At 44.4% G+C, this 24,313-nt stretch overlaps 1 protein-coding gene across 6 annotated transcripts in view; it reads right to left on the bottom strand.

Annotated features, from left to right (window-relative positions):
- Nucleotides 1-24,313, bottom strand: part of OPCML (opioid binding protein/cell adhesion molecule like) — a 1,067,476-nt gene that overhangs the window by 488,134 nt on the left and 555,029 nt on the right. Inside the window, exons 1-2 of one of the 6 annotated variants that reach the window (XM_078058753.1) lie at nt 2,736-3,091; nt 2,059-2,143 (exon numbers count right to left, since the gene is read on the bottom strand). The exons of 2 other annotated variants lie outside the window; for them this stretch is intronic. In XM_078058753.1, coding sequence (XP_077914879.1) covers nt 2,059-2,102 — 44 coding nt within the window. In that variant the 5' untranslated portion in view covers nt 2,103-2,143; nt 2,736-3,091. Of the gene's footprint in view, nt 1-2,058; nt 3,116-24,313 lie in introns of those variants that run through there. 3 more of the 6 variants (XM_078058752.1, XM_036091834.2, XM_036091833.2) reach the window with 3 other exon arrangements.

The following is a 24,313-nucleotide window of genomic DNA, read 5'->3' as shown; positions in this document are numbered from 1 at the left end:
AAAACGAGAATATAAAGAGATTAAAATGTGGACAATGTGCTGAATCTCTCTATTCCAGAGCAAATTATACAGAGGAGGAGAGACAAAATCAACACTTTTTAAAAAATAAAAGCATGCAATCAGGTAACAGATAACAGTTATACTCGCGCATCTAAGGGTTTTTTTCCTCCACAAAGCACAAAAAGCAACTATTCAGCTTTTCCCGTTTTTATTCCCATTCCCATTACCAAGCCCAGCTGCTGAACATTTGAATTGAAGATCATGAAACCAGGCCAGCCCCTAATAAAAAAAAAGGCAGAGCAAAGCTGGCCCTCTGCTGGTGGAATCATCTTACTGCATCCTGGAAAGCAGAAAGCTGGAGTTTTTAAGTTTCTGCTTTAACTTCCAGGGTCAGGAACGGGACAAAAGATTTGGAAGGTTCAGCAAGGAGGTTTTATTCGGTGCTGGGCCTCTTCGCCCCCAATACTAGATTAGAAGATAAAGAGAGGTGTGTGGCAGCATCACCAGCCCCTCACACCTGCTAACATTTACCAACATTTCCTCGGTGAACCTGTGTTGTAGCCGGGGTACTACTCCTATATTTGAGCCTACAGCTCTTCGGCCAATGTGCATCCCACAAGTCAATTCTCAGGAGGAGGCTCCGGAAATTTCTCGAGACAATGAAATAGACATATTGCACTCTAGTCTGGGATAGGCTGAGGAGTGCCCATGGGGCTAGAAGGGTTTTCCCTCCTGCAGTCAGGGAGGGGAGTCTGTCCCTAGCATCCCTTTTTCTCTCTTCTACTGGGGCCCCTGAGCACCAGCAGACAGATCTTTGAAACCTGTTCTCTTCTCCAAAAGAAGATGCAGCTAAGAATCTCCCAAAGTGGCAAGAATCCAACCTTAGCCTGGAGCTTGGGAAAGAATAGCCAGTGTCCCGAGAGGCCTTTCTTTCCTTCCCTGGGCGCAGCTTGTTCAGATACAGAGAGAGTTCAACCAGAGCAGCCAAAGGAACAGGAAGGAAGCCCCATCCTCAACTGTTCCTTGGAGAAGCCAGGCTTCTTGGCTGCAGAATCTGGGACAGCATGTTTTATTTTCAACATAACCATCAAAGTCATAGACAGGGCAAACGCATTCAGCCTGTGTACACTGTGAGCCAGAGTTAAGCTGGGACGTCCCTGAATCTGTCTCCTAGGACCAGAACTGCCTCATTAAAGGGATAAAAGATGATATCTGCTGAGCTGGTGGAAAGTGGTGGCTGCATTTTTATTAAAGTCTCTGCTGCAGCGGGCCCAGTCCCCAAAGGTTCATATTCCAAGAATCTCCACCCCTCTGCCTGGAGCATGTAAGTGATTCTCTGTAACTCATTAAGGTAAAACAAAAAGCTTTCTATTGTGCTTTTCGCACAGGAGTGATGTCGTTGCATAAAAGCTACATGTTTCCTCTCCTAGGTCCGAGCCTGCAAAGATAAAACTGCCCTCACAATTTATAATAGGGGTCCCAGAAGCACCACACGTGGTTGGCATGGATGGCTGCGTCTTGAGCAGACTCATAAACGGCCATGGCCCAGCACTGGCAATTCCAGAGCCTGACATTTTAGGTAGGTCTCTGGTAGGAGCAAGCCACCCCATCGGGAAGACTACCTTGCCTCATCACGTACGTTCTGGCCTGTGAGAGAGCCACCAAAGCGCTCAGTGATCTTAGGCTAACCCCCAGTACTGCAATTACAGGGCGCTCGTGTTCTCATCTTGATGCCAGGGCATCAAGTGAATCTAGCCATGTCCTGGCCTCATGGATACATGGAGTCCCAAGCATGGACCTCCGTGTCCTGCATCAGATCCCTGACCAGAAAAACCAGAGCAAATGACAAACCTGTCCAGGAAAATGGGTGTTAGCAGCCACAGTCTGCAAGTGGGCAACTCTCGGGCCTGAAGAAAGGCCCTTCGCATGCCCTACTCCCCCACCCCAGCCTTCTGCTCTCTCTCTTTCTCTCTCTCTCTCTTGTTGTCTTGCTGGCCCCTACCCACACCCTTAACAAGTCCGAGGGGCTCAGTCCCCCGCTGAAGTACAGCTCCCTACCTGAGGGTGGCGCTCTCCCCCTGCCGGACCGTCACGTTGTCCATGGCTTTGGGGAAGGTGGCATCTCCGCTGCGCACGGGCACTCCTGTGGGTACAAGGAACAGCAGCCTGAGAGACACGACCACGAGGCACTTCCAGGGCAGGAACAGGTACCCACAGACCCCCATCCTCGACAGCCACAACTTCCCAGAACTCCGGCAGCGGCGCGGTCCTTGTCCCCCGCCCCGCACACCAGCGGGTCTCGGGTTGTGGTGTGGGGAGACGGGAAAGGGATGGAGCAAGCCAGAAGCAGAGAGGGGGAAGGAGGAGAAACGAGTCCAGGCTCTCCGGAGTCTAATGATTCTTCCTCAAATCCTGCCTCAGCTTTCCAGCCTAGCAGAACCCGATGCCCCCTCCTGCATCCAAAAAGAGCTTTCTTGACGCTCCCCTGGGGAGGAGGGAGGCAGCCGGGAAGGGAGAGGAAGGAGGAAGGTGCAGGGATGAAGGTCACAGATTGCTCTTTCTCTGCCTCTCTCTTCAAGATGCTACTTTAAGATTCAGTTGGGCACGTTCTGCAGAGGTCTGGCATCAAAAGTTTATAACCCAAAGAAGCAAGGCAAGTGTCTCTGACATAAAGGAGATGTCCTAAAAGGCTGCTGCTTCAAGGAGAGGAGAAAATGTTTTATTAGCTCACACACATGTACAGATGTATTTATAGACCAGCCCGAGTCTCGAATCTGGAACCCAAAGGCGGCAAAAAGTTCCAGCGCGGGGACGCGGCCGTCGCAGCCTGAGGATCCGTCGGTGCCGTGGGCGTCCTCCACCGCAGCCCGGGCGGCGACTGCTGGCCAGCCCGGCCCGCGTCGCCAGCCCGCGGAGCGCCGCCCGGCGCAGGCTGCGGGCGCACGGGGAGCTGGCGGACGGCGCCCCCGCCTCCTCCGGGGACGCGGCACGGGACGCGGGGACGCGCGGACGCCACGCTCAGCGGCCGCCCCCGGCCTCCGCGCCGCCTTCCTCCCGGGAGCGGCCCCGACGCGCGCGGGCCCCGACCGCCGCGGTTGTCATGGCAGCAGCTCCATCACTGACCGCCACTTTCTCCGGGGCCGGCGGAGAGCGAGCGGGCGGACTGCGCGCTCATCCCGGCGGGCGGGCGCGGGGCGCGGGGCGCGGGCGCCCACCTTAACCCCTGCCGCGCCGCGCCCACACGGACTCCGCCGCCGAGCGGGGGTGAGGCGGGCGCCGCAGCCGGCTCCACTCTCCCCCTGACACCCGAGCCAGCCGAGAGGATGCCGCGCCCCTCTTGGTGGCTTCCCCTGCAAGAGGCGGGGGGGGGGGGGGGGAGGGGGGAGGGGAGTGGGGGAAGAGGGAGTTCGGGGCGGGGGTGGAGGGAGCAGCAAATGGAAAAGTGATGCTCGCACCTTGCCCAAGCAGAAGTTGCCAGACCCCGCCCCGGAGAACTGAACATCCTTTCCCCGGAGGTAGCTAAACCGGTGTGTGCGCGTTCACCACTGCCGCCGTTTGCCACCGGCAAAGCTATACAGTCCTATGGCGGGGCTCCCCGGAGCTTTTGCAAAAAGATGAAATATGCTTTCTGCTCAGATGACCCACCTCGGAGCTACTCATGGCTCTAGACCTGCTCTCTCTCTTTCCCAAACTGGCAAGTCTGAATTTCTTCTTACTGCACAACATACAGAATAGTCCCCAAACTGCTCCATGCTCTAGTATCTTATTGTAAAAAAGAAAGAGATGGGAAAAACACATGGAGAGCCTAAAGAGTGTTAGGGGTGATTTTCAGAAACTTCATCTATGGCTTATGATCACAACATGAATTGGCACCACAGCGGTATTGGGAGGGGACTTGGGGAATAGGGCATCCTTAAAGGCCAGCCTATCAGTTTCTTTGAGGCTTAGATTAATTTCTTTCAGTTCTTAACCAGAGAGCTCAGGCTTTCCTTGGGCCTGTCCTATTGCTTTTCTTCTGTTCCTTCTGGCAGAAGCCACCTCATACCTGCAGAACCATAGCTTATCCCCCTATATCATAATTCAGTGGTTGTTATGTGCATTTTCTTTACTGTATTCTTTCTCAAATCCTTTTGTTAAATTAGGCAGGGCTCTGGACAATGGAATTTAATTCAAAAATAAGCTTTAAATTCTTACTCATTACTTTAGCTGTTTAAGGATACAAAGGCATCCTATCTGCTCTCCATTATGGGGGACTGAGCATTTATATATACTGCCCCATCTTCCCTTGTAAATGGGATTCCACATATGTTTTTAGGTCTAAAGTTTTTAATGAGAGCATCACACCTCAGGAAGAAAGAATACTGGTCACTAGTCATGCTATGTATGCTTTATCTCTTTTAAATAGCGAAAAAAAACGCGTATCAGCTCCTTTCCAGAAAAGGGATATTAATAAAGACAGGCGTTGGGCAGAACACTCATCCTGAGCTCTTGGGCTACAAGGGTGGGAGAGAAAAGATGCCCGGAAGAGAGGCTCAGGCCTCAGAGAACAGCCAAACTACTTACTTTGGAACCACCTGCCAGTTTTAATGACACACATCTTTCCTGGAGATTTGAGTGTACCTGGGTTTTCTGTATACACATTGTACCTAATCCTCTAAACTCGGAGATGCTCTTATCCATTATCACCAGACTGGAAAGGCTTTCTTTAGTGCTTTAACCTGAGTGAAGCTGAGACTGTGAAGCTGTGCTTATTATTTTCTTCAGCTACAGAGTTTTTGTCTTGAACACTGGGGGATGATGGTATGGGGTTAGGTCAGTCTGCCGTAGGAGTGACACAGCTCTTGCCACTTGGTTGTAGTGGGCTCAGGTGACATTCCCTTGTCATGCACCTGTCAGTCCAGTCCTAGTGCTCCTCAGGAGATGCAAATGGAGCAGCTGCTAAATGCTAACTCAGTCTATGAAGGATTGCTTGAAACGGGACAAGTTATTGGGGAAGAAGTCCAGCTGGGAAAAGAACAGAAGGGACGAGAAAAGAAGAGAAGCAGAGGTAGGTTGAAGCAAGACATTATGTACTCTTAATATTATGTAAGAAATCTTTCTTTTTTCTGGGCTGGCTCCCTCCAGCTATAGGTACCTGGAGTCCTAGAGAACAGGGCCTATTGTGTCTATTTTCTTCTAGTAAGCTGGCTTCCTAGTTCAATATTTGTGGGTGAATAAATCACTGAACTCAAGGGCTAGTGAATCAGAGAAATAACTACAGAGGTCTAATCTTTATGTTAATCTTTGCCAGTCAACAGTTTTGTGGGGGAGATTTCATTCATGTGTAAGGCATTGCTAGGGACCCATATTCCATTTATAGAATAGAAAACCAAATGAATTTGGAATGGGAAAGAGAACAGGATGTGAGGTTCACAATGAGCAAGGACTAAAGTGGTTTATATTGGGGGTTTTCTAAGGAATATTTGGTTGAGTACCATGATGGGGAGTTAAACCCCTCTTGGATGTATATCTGCATATATGAAGACGAATATCTGAGGACAAAGTAAGAGTACTGACGAGGAATGTTGGTTCTGAAGTTGGACTGTCTCTTCGGAGACTGACTTCTCAACCCTTCAGCTATGTGACTGGTGCCTAACGATACCTATCTCATGGGGCCTGGGGGGTGTCTTGAGATGTCCCCAAGATTTTGTTTTGAGGTCTGGTATGTTAACAGACATAGAGACAGCTTCCTTGAAAGAAGAGTTTATTACTTACCATTCCCAAGAGGAGAGGGCATACCATGCCCTGCAGAGCCATGCAGGGAAACATGGGGGGGTGCAATGTCAAGAGGGAGAGGAAGCAAGGAGAAAGCAAAGACCCAGAGCCTTGGTTGCAGCATCTACGAGAAGGAATGGGTAAAGCTGGGTAGGCAAACTAGAGCAAGCTTAGAATCAGATTGTTTGAGTAATTCTGGCAGGCCCTGGGCTACAGTGGTAGTCTCTAGTGTTCCTGGGGTGAGTTAGAGCAGAGGAAATAGCTTGGTAAGTGACAGTTGGATAAAGAAGGCAGTTGGGGATGTGGGCTCTTACTTGATTGGTTTGCCTGCAAAAGGCATGCCGAAGACAAGCTGCTTGCTAGCTCTAGGAATTAGCTAACCCTGGGAGGGGCAGTCTCTCCAGAATTAGCAAGCCTCCCAGATGTCAAAGCATCATAAAATACAGAAAAATTTTAAAGCATGATTAATACAGGGTGACAATTAATGAGGCGATGTGTTACACTTTGCACATTGGAAGCATTTCATAATCATAAATTAGGATTATATAACACAACTCCCACTTCCCTGTGATAACAACTTGTGAATGTAGAAAGACATGAGTGAAAGATTGTAAATGCCCCATGTCCAAACTAGAGCTTTGATTCAGATCTACAGACATCTTGATATTCAGGTGATTTATAATAGAAAAGACAGAGGTGGATCCAGGGCAGGGCAATAACTTCGGAAAACTTAAAACAGGGAGGTGACATGAACTGATGGAGAATGGTTTGCAAGGGTACAGAATGGAAGCAGGGAGATTTTCAAGAGTGGAACAGGAAAGAAATGATGGCAGAAGCAATGATGACAGAGAAAAATAGAAACGTAAGGGGTGTATCTTGGATGTACAGAGTTTAGGACTTTCTGAGAGTTTGGATGTTGGGATTGAGGAAGATCAAGGGACTGAGGATGACTCCTAAGTTTTGGTTGGTAACTGGGTGGTGCAATTTCCTGTGGCGGTGATGTCTCCAGAAGGAATAGATTTTGAGAGGCAGAGGTTGAAAGAGTGAGTAAAAAGCTCCATAAGACCGCCAGATGGAGATATTAGGTTGGCAGTGGGAGAAAGGAGTCTGAAGCTTACCCTACAGGACTGAGGACAACACTAGCATCTCACCAAAACCTGCTTCCAAGCTTACGCTAAAAACAGAAGGTGGTAAAATTCTTTCCAGGTGGGAGGCATGTTATCCATGGAACCCTCATCTCAGATCTAGGCCCCCCGTCTTTGTTTGTACATTAGAAATAGTCCCCCTTATCTTAAGCTTCAGAACCTAAAGTGATTCCACTGATTTCAATTTGTCTCTTAGTAGATTTCCCCTGCTCAGCCACATCTCAGCTTTTGAGAGTAGATTCTAGGATTGATTTAGAATAAGGCCATGAAGTTATCAGTACATTTTTGAAAAAAAAAAAAAAAGTACTGCTCACTTACCCTTAATAAGAGTCCAGTGATCCAGGTTTAAGTCATGCATCTACTGTAACTTACCAGCCATGATCTAGGTCAATTAAAAGCCCCTGTTTTATAGTGTAGTAAGACTAGAACAGGGACAATGGGGTCCGTCTGAATCCTTCCTAAATACTTCCATGTGACTTTTCACAATTTCTTTAACTTTTGCTCATCCTCAGTTTCCCCATCTGTAAATAGAGGCACTGATAATAATGAGTACACACAGTATTTGTGAGTGTTAAATGAAATACTGCATGTAAACTCGTCAGCATCCTGCCTGGCATTCAGTAAGCACTCAATGAATGTTAGTTCTTACTACCTATCGGAAGTACCTAATTCCCCCAGTGCCACAGGTTTCTTCCCTGAAGTGGTGCCGTAGACAGATAAGCTGTATGGCACAAGGCAGGCAAATTCTCAAGTTGTCTGAAGGTTTTATGTGTGTATAATATGGGACGGGTGTTTCTCTGATTTTAAAGAAGAGCCAGTTTTAGAATTAGAGGTCACCTAAAGATCACCTAAGGATCAAAAGTGGTTATTAATAAGGTTTCATTTTTCCATGGAGGAGCTGCCTAGGTGAGGATGGCCACTGGGGAATTCTGGATCCAACAGAAATATCTGAATTTACCTAATGAAGTGTGTATCCAGTTGTAAAAGCAATTTCAAACTGTGTGTTATTCATAAATAAAGAAAACTTACAGCTTGTGTTTATCTGGGAAAAGATTGTACCCAGCTGTTCTGTGTGTGCATTAGGAAAAAACAAAGTAAGAAGCCCGTACATGATGCATATTTATATTACAGAAACCTACCTAAATGGGTAAGGACCCAGTGGAGGGGAATGACTGAGGAGGCTTTGGAGCTTAGCGTGAAGAAGGTTGGCTCTCTCAGGGCCCTCCAGACAAGGTGGTGTAGTAAACTAGAAATGTTCGCTAGTGATCAGAGAGGTAAGAACTGACTAGGCCTTCAGTTTCTAGGGTCAAGGAAGTTCTAAGAAATAGAAACAGATGCCAAACACAGTACTATGAATGAGACACAAGTAGTGTCCTCTGTAAAACCCAGAGCAGTTCTCATATGATAGCTGCCCACATGATCAGTGCCAGGTAGGCATGAGGAACTTCACTTCCCATTGTCTCTTTGCACCCTTGCAAATGAGGCAAATATATGTCAAATTGTTTTCCTCGTCAGTGGCTAACTTGAGGCCAGAATTCAGGTCAGTTGAATCTTAATCGGTTCTTCTTTCATCATAGACCACTTCACATCCTTTCCAACACAGGACTCCTCTGCTTGAGCTAGTGAAAAGAATCGATGGTTGGCATGAATTAAAATTCATGCCTCATAGCCCAGCTCTGCCATGTACGAGCTCTGTGATCTTGGGCACATTACTTATCTTCACTGAGTTTTTATCTCCTCATCTGCAAACAGGGTTAATAAGAGCTTCTTCAAAGCTTGCTGTGTGAATTAAGACAGATGATACAAGTGAAACCTCCTATTACAGCACCTGACACAATGGCAACTGTCAGTGAGCATTCAAGCCCTCTTCTCTTCTCTATGCCAAAATGACTGAAACTGACCAAACCCAAACAAAACAAATAAAACAACAAAAATAGCCCAAGGGATGCACAAAAACAACAAAAGCTAAGATAAGCCAAGCCAACAGAAAAACATAAGGCACATAAGATTTGCATTTTAAAAATATATAGATGAGGTGTTCGCGAAGACTTATAGAGTGATCTACTGATAGCCATAGAATCCGGTTGATGTATCATCCCCCTTATTTTACTCTCTTTTAAAAATGTGTGTGTGTGTGTGTGTGTGTGTGTGTGTGTAGGCATGGGCACACACCTATAACCATCTTTCTCCCATTAGAATTGCAAGGTCCCTGAGAGCAGGATATTTGTCTTGCTCATCCCAGATTCCTCTACTATGGACTAGAACTTGCCACAGAATAAATACCTGCAAATATTTGCTGCGTGAGAGAACTGATGTCCACTATCCATAGTCTGTAGAAAATCAGGGAGGTGGACAGCAGAGGGTTCAACTCCATCCCCACTAGAGACTCTCTTTACCACACTCTCATTTCTTCCCTGGCCCCCAAACTTGTCAAGGGTGGGACATCATAGGGCATCTACCACATTACATTACCTCTTCCTAGAAAGGATAGAGACTCCTGTGAAGGGACCAATTTCCACAAGATGTACAATAAAATCATCCTCATTACTTAATAGTCATACCTCATATAGTTCTAGAAATCAAATAACAAAAAAACATTATATTGAGAACTACAAGCCATAAAATGTGTTTTTTAAATGCTCAATAGGAGTAATTATAGTCTTCCTCCTCCCTGGTCTCACTCTTGCTTCCACTGTGACAGGTGGAAAATGGATCATTCCACTCAGGGAACCAAGGTATGAAGGAGAGAATGCCTGCCAATTTGTCTGGCTCCTAAATCTGGACCCACCACCTAAGAGCTGGGGACCTTGAGCAACGGGCCAGACTTCTCTGAGGCCAAGTTTCCTCAATGGTTAGTTGGACAACATTAACGCTATCTTCTATCTTTGAAGAACTGAACAAGTTTTATATGAAATATCTAGCAGAGGGCTTGGCACATAGTAAGTGCTCAATAAGCAAGATGCTACTCTACCTGGACTCCATCCCCTTCCTCCTAAAATGAATCTGATCTCTCTTGGTCTTAGGAACTAGAACTTGTGTTTTATATTATATGCTGGTTACATGCAGTCTTATCTCATTGGCCAATTTATTTTATATTATTTGTTTTGTTGACAACTTCATTCAATCATTCAGTGTTGTGCTGTGAGTTTTGGGGGTTCTTTGACCAATATTAATTGAACATCTCGGCACTTTCCTGGGCCTGTGGATACAAACAATATAATATATTACCTACCCTCAGGGAGTTTATAGTCTAGTAAGGCAAATAAATCAGATATTGTAGTAAAATATAAGATTCAAAATAACAATATGCAAGGATGCCTTGCTGTCTCAAGAGTTGGACCATCTAAACTAGATTTGGGATGTTGGAAAGCTGCTCAAAGGAAGTGAGTCCTAAATTTAGTCCTAAAGCCTGAAGTTTCAGGATTTAGGCTGCCACTTGGTTTCTGATGTTGACAGCTGAGCAGATGATATTACCAATCAGAGAAATAGCAAGAAGAGTTGATACTGAGGGGAGGGTGATCAGCGTAAATGCCAAGTGGAAAGTGCTGGTGAAACATCCAAGTAAAGATTTCTGCCGGCATTGGGATATTTAGGTTTTAAGCCTGAGAAAGAGACAATGTTTACAGTTATAGATTTTGGAATCATCTCTGTAAAAGTGGGAGCTGAAGCCCTGGGTACTAATGAAGTCAGTCAACAGGAATAGTAGAGTGAGAAGGAATAAAATGTTAGTGTGAATTCTGGGCAACAAAAACATTTAAGGGAAGAGCGGAAGAACCCGTGAAGGAATCTGTCAAGTAACTAGAAAAATAGAAGGAAAATCAGGGATTGATGATTTCATAGAAATCAAGGAGGAGGCTAATCAGGAAGAAGGGAGTGGTTAACAGTGTCAAATACTAGAGAATTCAGTTTGGTGAAGGATGGACAATCAGGCTTTTGGTCTTGCACAATGGAAGATGGTGGAGACACTGGTAGAAGCAGTTTCCCCACCGGAGCTGTGGAAGTTAGGTGCTGAGCTTGGGTAGGACGGAATACAAGGAGTGGAGAAAGCAGATGTGGCCAGGTTTTCAAGCCCACCTGCAAGCAAATGAGAAAAGAGAAAGTGCAGCTCTAACTGGACAGAGATGTGGGTCTGGGGAAGGCTAGTGTGTTTTGTTATTTCCCTTCAGCATGAGAGACTTGAATATTGATATGTAGTGTCTGAAGATTCAGAGTTCCCTGAAACTGCCATAGACCTGCCTATGCTAATAACAATATTTTGTACATGGTTAATGATTTATAGATATGTTAGGATGAATTGTTTCAGGTTAGAAGTTCCATCTCTGGACCCACTCAGGGACAGATCAACCAACTAACATTTAAAAACTAACAGTGGCCTTCATCATCATCACCATCATCATCCTACTGTGTGTTAGAAACCAGAATATACAACACACAGTTCAATATAATTATTTTAACACCTCTATTAGTAAGGTATTATATTATTAGATTAAGAAACTGATGCATAGAGAAGAAAGATTATTCCTAGTCATTTCTAGAAACTCAAAGTAGAAAATGCTAAATCTTGGGGCACCTGGGTGGCTCAGTCCGTTAAGCATCTGCCTTCGGCTGGGGTCGTGATCTCAGGGTCCTGGGATCAAGCCCCACATCGGGCTCCCTGCTTGGCGGGGAGCCTGCTTCTCCCTCTCCCGCTCCCCCTGCCTGTGCTTTATCTCTCTCTCTGTTTCTCTGTCAAATAAACAAATAAAATCTTAAAAGAAAAAAAAAGAAAACGCTAAATCTTTTCCTGTCCCCCCTCATGGTTCCCTGCTCTGTCACCAGCATCCATAACAGTTCCTGGGATATAGCAGATTTTCAATAAATATTTATTTAATAAATAATAAAAAATAGTCCTGTATCTCCAATCCTTACCCTGCAATCTCACAGATATTATAGCTATTCAAGAATCACATACCAAATATTACATAATTGAATATATTTGTCCTCATTTAGACTTTGGATACGATTTTATTGGTAGCAATTTAGCTTGAGGTGAAGAAAAAGAATTAGAATTATATGCCCTGTGCCCATAAACTACTGATGCTGGAGCACACTATTATTTAGATTGTAAAAAGCTCTTCATGGGAGGAAAATGGTGGCTGTACCACATGGCTAACAAGCTATGTGGATGGGCTTCAGATATTAATATCCTAATTAATAAAACATAACCATATTAATCAGAAGCATATCTTGTGATTTACATAATCATTGTGATATATGGTCACTTGGCATAAAGAATAAGCCTCTCATAAAGTATTATGACATCAGAGAGTCTAGACTATATTCATTTATTTGTATGAGTTCTCAGGCTCTCATGGGTGCACTTGTGGTGTGGTGACATTTTAAAATGTATTTTTATTGTGGGTTTTGGGCAACAGTCTGAGTTGCATTGGCCTGGCCAATCTCTAAAATTCTGCAGGGCAATAAGCATTATCACCCCCACCACACAGAGATCTGGGATTTGTCTCCAAACAGCTTCTTTTCATCACCAGGAATGCTCCCCCACCCACCTCTTAACTTGGCACCAAAATTTTTCTCTGACTGTAATCCCAAAAGTTCTCCCTCATCTCCTCCCAGCTGCTCTAGCTCCAGGTCATCTTGCTGGATGGATTCAGTGTCCCAAAGAAAGAAGGGAAGGAAGGGAAGGAAGGGAAGGAAGGGAAGGAAGGGAAGGAAGGGAAGGAAGGGAAGGAAGGGAGGAAGGAAGGAAGGGCAAACCTCTCTGGGTCATGAGGCTCTAAAATGCCTGTGGTGGTGAGAAATGCAGTCCAGTGGTCTGGGAAGGGATAACACAGAATCAACATTTGACCTTCCCTCCTCCAGGCATCAGGAAGTCTTGGGAAAGAGAAAGGGAAAGGAAGCGGCAAAGCAAAAGCAGAAGACAAGGAAAGAAAGGGGAATGACAGGGAGAGAACATGGGTCCAAGAGGCTTGTAAGAGTCCGAGTTCTCCAAAGAAATGGACTCGGTAGGATTTTACATATATGTCACCTCTTTCTCTGTATGTGTGTGTTTGTCTGTCTTAAAGAATTAACTTATATGATTATAGAAGCTAGCAAGTCCCAAGTGTGTGGGGTAGGTCAGCAGGCTGGAGACCCAGGGAGGTGTTAATGATACAGTTCAAATCAGAAGGCTGTCTCCTAGTGGAATTCCCTGTTTCTCAACGGAGGTCAGTTTTTTCTAGAATAATGTTTGACTCTATCTGGGTACTGTGGCCTAACCAAGTTGACATTTAAAATTAACTATTGCACATCTCAATTTCGCTTTGAAGCAACCCTTCTGAAATGTTTAAAGCAAGTATTCCCTCAGGGACAACATAGAAAACAGAGGAGAGGGAAAGTCCCCTCTACCCCTCCCCAGATTGTTTTACCCTGGGCAAGGTAATGCCTAACTTCTTTCTCAAAAGACAAAGCTCAGTTAGAGATTAAGGAATTCCAATCGCAAAACACTTGAAGAGTTAGTGTGTTGGTGTGAATGGATTTTATGGAGAATGCAATTTGTTGTTCCCTTTTGTAAGTGGGGGAAGAGGCCCTAAAGCCATGTGGTACAGAAACAAGGACTCAGAAGCCACAGAGAAAGAAAACGGAGCACAGAGAGGTGAAAAATAACTTTGGAAGAGGCATAAGTGTGCACACAGCTTCAATGTATCCAGATCTACTTTAGGAAAAACTCAGAATCTGCATACACCGAGACTACAGGCAGGCGCAGATTCACAAGTGCTACCTTGAATCTGGGGAGGAAGAGGGGAAATTAGGAGAAGATACTTCAAGGAGAACTGTTGTAATAGAGGGGGGAAAAATGAACCCAGCCCAGTCTCATCTTGCACGTAATGATCAGTTGTTCCCTCAAAATGAAATTGGGTGATTGCCTGTATTATGCTCCAGAATGGAACATCATCCAACAGACTTACTGTTATGTGGCAAAACTCCAACCATCAATTAAGGAATGGAAGTAGGGAAACATGTGTCCATTTTGGCTCTAAAACTGAGTTTAAACACACTGCTTAGACCTCTTGACTTGTATCAGAAAGATCGAACTACTAGGTATCAAACATCAGAGAGAGAATTTAAAATCTATTACTCCTACTACTGCTATTAATGGTAGTAGTAATAATAATAATAATGATACGAACTGAATGCATACAGCATACCAGATTCTAAGATAAATGACTCACAGAATCTCATTAGCTAGCCAACAATCCTAATTTGACAGGGAGAAAAGCTGAGGCTCAGAGAGGGTGATTTGTATCAGACCCAAGTGTCAGGAGGTAAGTCCTCCCTCTAAAGTCCCTTCCTCCCGACCATGCCTGAGCCAGAAGTTTGGTGCTTTTAGCCTCACAAGAGTCCCCTTATCAAGAAACTGGGAATCCCACGCGTGCAAAAAGCACAACTGTGGGGGAAGTGGGAGGTTGGAGTGAGGCCAGGAGCAGGGGTTGCTGATGGTGGATGGCGGAGGTTAAGGGAGGAACATGAGATGAAAAGCGTAGCGGGATCCCTGTAAAAGCACAGGCTGCTTCAGCTGAGGGTAAAGCAAGCCCATGAAAGAAAGCTGTGTCTTCTGCTCTATTTTCCACCATTTCCCTCCCCCTCTCCATCTGTCTCTCTTCCCTTTTCTCTCTTCCTCTGTCTCCACTCCCCTTGCAAATCATCATCTGCTAATTTCCACCCAACACGTTTATGAATTAATTCCAACACTTTTCTCTCTCTGTCAAGATATCCTGCTTTCTAACCTCCCCCACCCTTTCGACAATGTGTGCATTTTATTCTGCAGACTGTTTTTCCGACAGCTCCCAGACGTAGTTATTTGCTCTGACATCTTTGTGTATGCAATCAACCCATGTCCCTGCAGGCCTGCAGAGAAGAGAGACCAGGTCTGCAGCTGGACATCCTTGGAACTGTGTGGCCAGGCTGGGTGAGAGTGAGGTGGAAGACACAGGGGGTGTAGGGGGAAAGCAGCAGGGGAATGACATACACATCATGTGCAGCCCGGCTGCAGGCAGCCAAGCTCCCAGATTCCAGAAGAGGTCATAGGCGACTTACTTCTGCAGGTGGCAAGGGTTTATCAGAAATGATTCGTCCTCATTTTCATCTTAATTAACTTAGACTAACGGTGCTGGGCAGGGGCTCCTAAAAATAGTTTTCTTGGAAATGTATAAACTGGAACACACATAAACAGCACACCAAGCTATATCCCAGTGTCTTTTCAGCTCTGAAATACCTCTGCTTCTCGGCACGTTGAAACGTTGAAGTATAGATTCAGATTTTCACATCTTATATCAAGAATAAGTGCATTTTAAGGATAAGCAACACAAACAAACGGGTAGTTCTAAAGAGCAGAAGAAATAAACAGTGTATAGAGTGCCAGGCAAGGTAGTTTCTATATACATTTTTGATAGATGGATTGATTCGTGAATTGATGGATGTATTTAAGGTGGAAGAGCAAGAGAATGCTATTTGTAGACTTGGCAAGGGGACAAAAGCCAGTGCAAAGCACCCAGAAATGAGATGTAAGTAACTCCATCCATCGCATAAATACGTCCAAAGCATGGTAGATTCAAATACAGAGAGCTGGTGTGAAGGGACTGAGCAGATCAGTTTCAAACTTTGGAGAAGTCAGTTCAGTGCTCCTGCCTGCGGGTTCCTCAACTGCAAAATAAGCCATTGAACCAGATCATTTGCAAATCCCCTTTCAGATATAACAGCCTATAGATGCATGACCATCATTGGACCACTGGCCCTTCCAGAATAATGTTCACATTTGCACCTCTGTGTATTATCCCATGGTGCCTCTCCTATCCAAAATGCCCTTCTCTGCAGATTAAATTCCAAAACTCCTCTTTAAGACTCAGCTCCAAGGGCGCCTGGGTGACTCGGTCAGTTAAGTGTCTGCCTTTGGCTCAGGTCATGATCCTGGGGTCCTGGGATCGAGCCCCTCATTGGGCTCCCTGCTCAACGGGAAGTCTGCTTCTCCCTCTCCCTCTGCGCCTCCCCACCCCCCACTTGTACTAGTTTTCTCTCTCTCTCTCTCTCTCGAATAAATAAACAAAATCTTTTTAAAAAAAAGACTCAGCTCCAATGTTGTCTTGCCTGGGCACTTTCCCACTTTCCTAAACATGATTACTCCTGCCTCCTCAGAATTTTACCATTCTTTACTGTAACCTTACACTATATTTGGCCTAGTTGAGTACAGGACACTTTCTTTTTGCTAATTTATTGACAATCATGTCTGTCTTTATGCTCAGCACCAAGCCCAATGCTTAACAAAAAGTAGGTGCTCAATAAAGATTTGCTAAATGAATGAGTGTGCCACTTTTCTGCAGGAGATCAATTTTCATAGTGGCATCGGCTTTTAACTGGATGCGTATAGCACAGCACAATAGAAAGCCAAGGAGGCTTCTTGGTGAATCATCTCAGGAAGGAAACTGAATGAGAAGAAAGCAAAGCACAGAAACTAGCCCAGTTATTGTACCCACTCCAGCCTGGGCTCTTCCTGCTGGTACATGCTCCCCTGTCATGGCAGACAGCATCTCACAAACAAAGGAGAGTGGGCCTGCGAACTCACGTTTCTTCGCAATTAGCAAGCTCCTACATGGTAAACAGACTAATTTTGCTCATACATCAGCAGTTTGCCTAATCAGTGATTTCCACTCAGAGCTTGAGGAAAAGATTTGAAGTCTAGACCAGAGTGTGAGAGAATGAAAAAATGTGGTCCAAAGGAAAACCCTGGCTGTGATTCTTACATTTGTCATAGAGGGGGCACCAGAGATATGGGCATTTATTTCTTTAGAGATATTCCTTCAGTGTGCAAATCCATCTTTCTTTCTTTTTTACCATAATCATTTTAATATCATAGTAGGGTAAAAGTAGTAACTAGATACATGCAACAAAATAAAGACTCCGGAAATAGTTTTACAGTATATTATTCTGAATCTCACTTTTCCCAATATTACATCAGGGGATCACCTCAGGGTTAATGTATGCAGACCTAACTCTTTTATTTTTTATTTTTTATTTTTTTAAAGATTTTATTTATTTATTTGAGAGAGAGAGAATGAGAGACAGAGAGCATGAGAGGGAGGAGGGTCAGAGGGAGAAGCAGACTCCCTGCTGAGCAGGGAGCCCGATGCGGGACTCGATCCCAGGACTCCAGGATCATGACCTGAGCCGAAGGCAGTCGCTTAACCAACTGAGCCACCCAGGCACCTCTAACTCTTTTAAATGACACAAAATGCCAGAATGTAAATCCATCTTAAAAACTCCTATTTTAGCTAAGACTACTGTTGCACTGTTCTGACTTTAAAGACAACCCACCTTCCAGGGAAGGCCCTGACAAAGATTGGGGGAAGCATCATTTGGATCTGTTCACAGGCAGGCACTTAACTGTATTCGATTTTTCCGTCTTTGCCTTGTTTTGTACCATGTGTACTTTAAAACAGGAGCTCTCCACCAACTTAGCTTTTTCCTTCAGCCCCTTTGACCTCAAGAGCATCGTCCCCCCACCGGTGTGCCTTCCCCAGGTGGGTGAGAAATAAACACAGAGATTGTTTTATCTGTTACAACGACAGCGCTGCTTGACAGACCACATGGAGATCCATAAATGCGGACCTACAACCCCGACACTCGATACTGCTCCTGAGCCTCAAGACTTGGGAAATTGGCATGACGTTACCCACCCCATATTTAGGTCCTCAAAGGCATGACAGAGCTGCTTCAGGTTGGGAAATGGACACTTAGGAAGTCACTGTATCATAGAATTTTGGATTAAGGAGGGGTCTTAGACATCATCTTTGCTGCCCGGCAGTTAATGCTAAAAGCTTCTATGTGTGATACCTGGCTGGTGGTCAACAGGTTTCATTTGGACATTTCCACAGGCACACGGATCACTGCACCCCAGCTGGTCTTACAGTATTGACAGGCAGCGCGTGCTGTTAGAATGTTCCTCCTATTTCCATTTGTTCTACTATTCTGACCTAGCAGAAAGGAAATGTGAGGCAGTGAGGATACCAAAGCCTGGGCTGTCAGTGATTATTAGTTCTTCTTCCTATCATAGTTACAATATCATTATGACTAGCTGTTGCATGGTGGCTGTTGTGTTTTTATCATTATTGGTACGATTTTACATTTGAATATTGTCTCTGTCCTAGCTACACGTTAGAGTTAGACCCCCGAGATTTCAAGGCCACCTGCTGTGTCTGGATGCCACCCTACCCCCCACCCCCCGCCTCTGGCTTTACACACTTGGAATCGAGTTTCATTTTTTGTGCATTGGATTTGGGTTCAGCTCAGTAAAGGTACACTGCAGAATCAAGCCTGTGCCCACTCTGCGAACAGCGGTCGTGTGTGGGAGGGAGGCCTCCAGAGGCTGGCAGATAAGCCCGTCAGTGCTGATCCCAGAGGACATGCACACCACTGTGAGAGGAAAGGTACTGTCCAGGGCAGGGAAAGAAATGGCAGATGAAACTAGAGAAGGAAGAAACACAGCTAAAAAAAAAAAAAAGGCTCCCTTCTGCACAGACCCTGTCAAAATAGGACTCTGACTCCAAGAACACATGGAAATGCTCCTTGAGAAGAGAGCCTCGCCAGCTGGAAGCTGGATTCACCTTCCCCTCCCCAGTGCTGCTTTTCCTAACAGAAGTGCTATGGACAGACATGGACCACACGTTAACAGGACAGTAGGGTAAGAGCAGGGAATTGGAATCCTCCAAATTTGGGTTCAAATCCTGGTTCCACCACCAATGGAGGGCATATATCATATCCTCTCAAGCCCGAGTCTTCTGATCTGAAAATGGAGGATAGCAGTAGCACCTACCTCATTGGCTGTGAGGTGATTTCATGAGATGGCATAGGGGATGTCTAAGACCTTTGTCAGCAAAGTCATTGTTCCTTCCCAACCTCTAAAACATCTCACCAGTCCCTCCCGTTTCTGTTTCTCCTCCTTCTTCCTTCTCCAGTACTATTCTCAAAGCCCAGCCTAACACTCTTTCTTCCGTGGTCTTCCCGTCCTCACTGGGCTCCTCTGAACGCCTCCAGCACATAATGCGGATGGCAAGGTTCAACACGTGCCGTCATGGAACATCACTATCTGCAATGCAGATGCTATGACCCTTTCTGAAGTTCAGAGAGGAAGTTGTTCTCGTGCCTATTTTGAAAAGGAGAGAGGTGGGGCTCGGTGGGTTTGTGTGACTTGCTCGAAACCACACAGCCAGAAAGTGGTGGATTCAAACTCAAGTCATTTGACTTCCAGTCCCCACTCTCTTTACATTGCAACATGCCATATTTTACATTCTTGCTTATCAAGGATGTTATTCTTACCTGTCTAATTAGATAGTTTTTGTTTTTTTTTTTCGGATATTAATGGTTCTCTGTACTTTTCTGTAGCTCTCACTGCGTGGGTGATTCACTACCAGAAAATAAGCTTAGATTACCAGAGTTCAAATCTGGACACTATCACTTCTCAGCTGTGTCACCCAGGGCAATTTGTTTATCCCCCTAAGCCTCATTTTCCTCACCTGAAAAAAGAAAAAAAAAAAAAGAGCAGTAGTCCTACCTTACTAGGTTGCTATTAGGATTAAATTCATTAATCCTTCTTAAGCACTTAGTACATTTTAATTCCCAAATTGTGGTGGACATAGAGATGAGCTGGTCGTGTTCTTCAAGGAAATACTTACTGGCCCAGCTGTTGGCAGTACTATCAGAAGACAGTCGGGGTGCCTGGGTGGCTCAGATGGTTAAGATCTGCCTTTGGCTCAGGTCATGATCCCAGGGTCCTGGGATCAAGCCCCACATGGGGCTCCTGGCTCAGTGGGGAGCCTGCTTCTCCCTCTCCCTCTGCCTCTTCCCTTGCTCATGCTCTCTCTCTCTGTATCTCTGTGTCTCAAATGAATAAATAAAAATCTTAAAAAAAAAAAAAGAAATCAGTTGCTTTAAAAAAAAAAAAAGAAGAAGACAGCCTTCAGGGATTTCCTCTTCTGCAAGGAAACCCCTCCCCAAGTGCACACCCTTCCCAGGGGACCCCCCTCCAATGACTGATCAATGCACAGAATAAAGGCCTGGTTATTTCCACCCAACAAGAGACCACCCAAATAGGAGAGGACTGTCACACCATGACCTCTGTTCATTCTGCTCCTGCCTACCCCCCACAGTTGTTGATCCAAAGGGAATTTCCTAACAAACAGTCTGTGCACTAAAACCATCTCAGAGAACCCAGTTTGGAACAGCCAAATTCTTTATCACCACCACGATCATTATCAGCTCCTCCAAGCAGAGGAGCTTACTTTACTTGCATTTAAGTTCCCCTCACAGGATTGTGGTGAGTATTCAGTGAACCATGGTGTGTTGGTGCTCAATACAGCCTCCCCCCACCCCACCCGCTCCTCGTAGACATTCAGTCTCAAGGCTGGGACAGCTGCAGGTGCCTACTAAGCAGACAGTTCTATGTTTATTTGACAGTTGTTTGACCTTAAGTGCAATGGGCCAGAGATAGCAGAGTACAGAGGCGAGGTCTGTGAGCAGGGAACGGCATGATCACCAGGCTTTCTGGACACCAGAAGAAGTTGTTATCCCAGGGATCACTTCTGCTTACGCCTGCATTCTACAGCAGGCCTTTGCTCTCACTGCACCGGACTGGTTCATAGGTATTCAGAAAGGTCCTGAAATTATTTCATATACATGGGTTTTGTATCTTTACTACACATTATTTTACTCATGGCTGAATTTTTTTATTTTTGTAACTGTTATTATTATACTGTCATACTAAGAGCAATGTTTTAAACACTTGACTAAATCTTTTGTCAAAAGAAGAAACATAGTATTTCAAATATATATATATTCATTTCCATCGATAGTATATATATGTATTATATATATATGGTTTGTGCACGTGTATATATATATATATATATATATATATATATATGCCTGTGTGTGTGTTCTATATATTATAGATGAAAATGAATGATTTGGCCATAAAATAGGTCCTCAGATATATATAGGTCCTCATGTATATATATAGGTCCTCAAATATATATATATATTCATTTTCATTTATAGCATATATATATAATGTTGTGTGTGTGTGTGTATATATGTGTGTGTGTGTGTTCTATATATTATAGATGAAAACGAATGATATGGCCATGATTGGTCCTCAGTTTGGGTTACAGATGTCGTGTGTGTCTATCCTATTCTACCACGGCCAGTACTCTTTAACTCCATGTGCTCAAAGGAAAAACAATCGTCACCTCTGAGTGACATTTCCCAGAGTGCATACCTACCAAAAATTCATCTCACTTTACCTGACAGCTTTTCAGTTTGTCTGAAATCTCCTTCTTCCCCTTGGTAGAATCATTAAGTTCTGCTCACCATCATCATGAAGAGGAAAGCAAAACAAACAAACAAACAAAAAACAAAAACAAAAACAAAAACAAAACACCTCTACCAGACCAAGCACAAAAACTGAGCTGACCTTGAGCTCTGCCTAAAGAAAATGAGTCCCAAAGCCATTGCTGAAGGCCAAGTAGGCCTGACTGAAACCAAGTCAGCTCCAACCACATAAACTCAGTCAATATACAATGGGCCCTGGTCGAAAACTGTGGGAATTGAAGGAAAGGCATGAGTGAAACACAGGTTTCCAAGACAAATGAACCTATAGTCAACCACAGTGCAAAAAAGAGAGAAGTCAGTGAGACTCTCCCATTCTTTCAATATTCAAGGTTAATGATGCCACTGTCAAACAAGAGAGTAGATATCCTAATGGCATGAGATGATTCACAAGAGTTTAGTGGATTGTTTATGGCACATGGAATTGGAACTGTCTTCAACAGGAGCAAAGTTAAGATGAAGAGGTAGTGTAGGGATATCTAAGACTAGAACTGGTTGTTAATGAATGACACAATTGTCTAATAAATACAGGAACAGAGAGGACAGAAGACAAAACCTTGATGAGCAGTGGCATCCATGAAGAGAGGCAAAGAAAATGAACCTATGAAGAAAATGGAGAAAGTAGCCTCAGCAGTTTAGCCTGAGAACTAAGGCAGTGTCAGAGAAACTAAGAGGAAGAAAAAGGCAAAAATGCATGGGCAATTCTATCCTGTGACGCAGACTCCAGTATAAGGGACACGTATTAGCCTCTATCTTTGGCAATTAGCAGGCCAGATTTTTGATCTTGGAAGGAGGAGATAACAGTGCTGGAGAGGCCAGATTCAAATGGGTTTAAAAAAGCCAAGTGTAAATGGAGTATGGAAGAACATATAAACTATATTTTCAAAAGGTTTATAACAAAGAGAAAAAGAAATAGACAAGCAACGTGAAAGTGAGGGAGTACTGAGAGAAGTTTGTTATTGTCATCCCTGCTGTGTGCTTGGCTTTTAATTTGTTTTGGAATTTGAGTGTATTTGTAGATGAAGAAGAAGGAATCAGCAGCAAAGGCATTATAAAAAAAGAAGAAACAATAAATGAGGCAAGATTCCAGATGGAATGAGAGAGGGAGGGAAAGAAATTGGAAGGAACAAGTTGGATAAAATTAAGGGAATGCCTTCTTACAAGGAAACAGTAACCCTTTTGTCCCATAGAGGGCAGCTCAGCTTCCCCATCTCACCTGATAGTCATGCTGTGAGTCAGTGGGGAAGGGAAGGGAGAAATGTATGTGAAATCCAGGTGATTCGCTTGGATGCCTCTTGGCACTCCCTTGCCCAGTTGTGATAATGAATGGATAAGTGCAGTAGCCCTGGGCTATACAAGTGATGAGTGTCTGAGTCACACCACAGTGATGAGTGTCTGGGTCACACCACCAGGTGAGCCATGGAGAGGCATTGGAGGCACTAGCTGAAGAGTGAGAGTATGTAGAATGAAGTGTGGACAAAAAAGATGATGAGTATCAGTTGTGATCTCAAAACCAGCTGGAGATGTGAGGGCTGCAGTTCATCTCATTAACATTGATCTTCTAAGTTTCCTTCAGGAAGAAAGTCCAATGGAATCCTGGAGATGCTTCTCTCTCAACATATATAAGGAAATGGAACGGAGTGGCATAAGGGTGATCTCTGAAGGGTGTAGAGAGGTGCTGAGCAGATGATCCTCCTTTAAAGAAAGATTTAGCAGTATTGCTCTGCTATGGGGAGTATTAGCAACCCCTTCAGGGATTTCCTCTGCTGCAGAAAACTGCCCTGCAGTAAGCCATGACTTCCTAGAGAGGCCCTCAACCAATGACTGATTGAGGAAGAGTTGAAAGGCCAAGTCATTTTGGCCCAATGTTCTTCCAGGCCATTTTAGCTTCAGAACTCCTTGTAGGTTTGGCTGAAGCTGTTGGTTCTATACTGTAGCTCAGTCTTTACTGCTTCCTTTTCTTTCATCCCCTCTAAATGGCACTCTCTAAAAACATCCTACAAACTCAACTTTGATGTTAAGTGAAATATTAAATAGACAGATGGAAATTGAAATAATTTGCATGTGGTGGTTTCTACTGTCTTGAAATTATTAGAATTAAGATCATTTTTTAATAATGTAAGAAAAGGTCAGGGGCTTGAGAAGGGAAATACATGTTTGGAGGAATCACTATGGGGAATAAAAACGTGAGCTATTGACGTGACAGGGATGAGGGTTTGTGCTTCATATTTGTTTATGTTTTCATTTAAGTAAAGTTGCCAATTATATTAAAGATCAGTAGAAGAAGAAATCTCTAAATAGCCACCATGGAAATCACCAGGACTTTATCAATTTTATGAAACACTCACACCACAAAGCTTTATGTTCTCAATACATGGTCCAAACCAAGGTAAAAGAAATCCATGTGTTAATGATTTTATGATATCAGCTTTCATCTCATCTATAGCAGAAACTATTAATGCCCCACCATATACATTGGACCCACCATTTCAGTGTGATCCACACCACTTCCTACTTCTAGTATCAGCATCTCTGTGCCTGAGGGCCTCTGTGAAGCCACAGAAAGCCATTCTCACAATGTATGTAACCGGTCAAAAGTGCCAAGGGCAGCCTTCAATCAACAATTGACAGGTATAACTCTATAAATAAACCAGCTCCTAGCCTTCATTGGGAATAATTCAGAGGCCCATATTCCACATCATCTCCTAGAGTACTTCTGAGGGATTATCTTTAGTTATACACTCTGGTATGTGGCTTAATAACACATTCTTTATTGGGTGCCTTGCCTTCTCTTATCCCTTCTTTACTTCCCTAAGACTGTTTCTCCCAAGACACTCTGCACTCATTGCTTTGTATCCTTACCACATTCCTTCTCTCTCTCTCTCTCTCTCTCTCTCCACACACACACACACACACACACACACTCCTTTATTGAGATATAATTCACATATCCTACAACTCAATGGTTATTGGTACATTCAAAGAGTTGTGCAATTATGACC

This window comes from Halichoerus grypus, chromosome 11 (assembly GCF_964656455.1).
Source record: "Halichoerus grypus chromosome 11, mHalGry1.hap1.1, whole genome shotgun sequence".
NCBI lineage: Eukaryota > Metazoa > Chordata > Mammalia > Carnivora > Phocidae > Halichoerus > Halichoerus grypus.
Note: the sequence above shows the minus strand (reverse complement) of the source record. Positions and strands in the feature narration are given on the sequence as shown.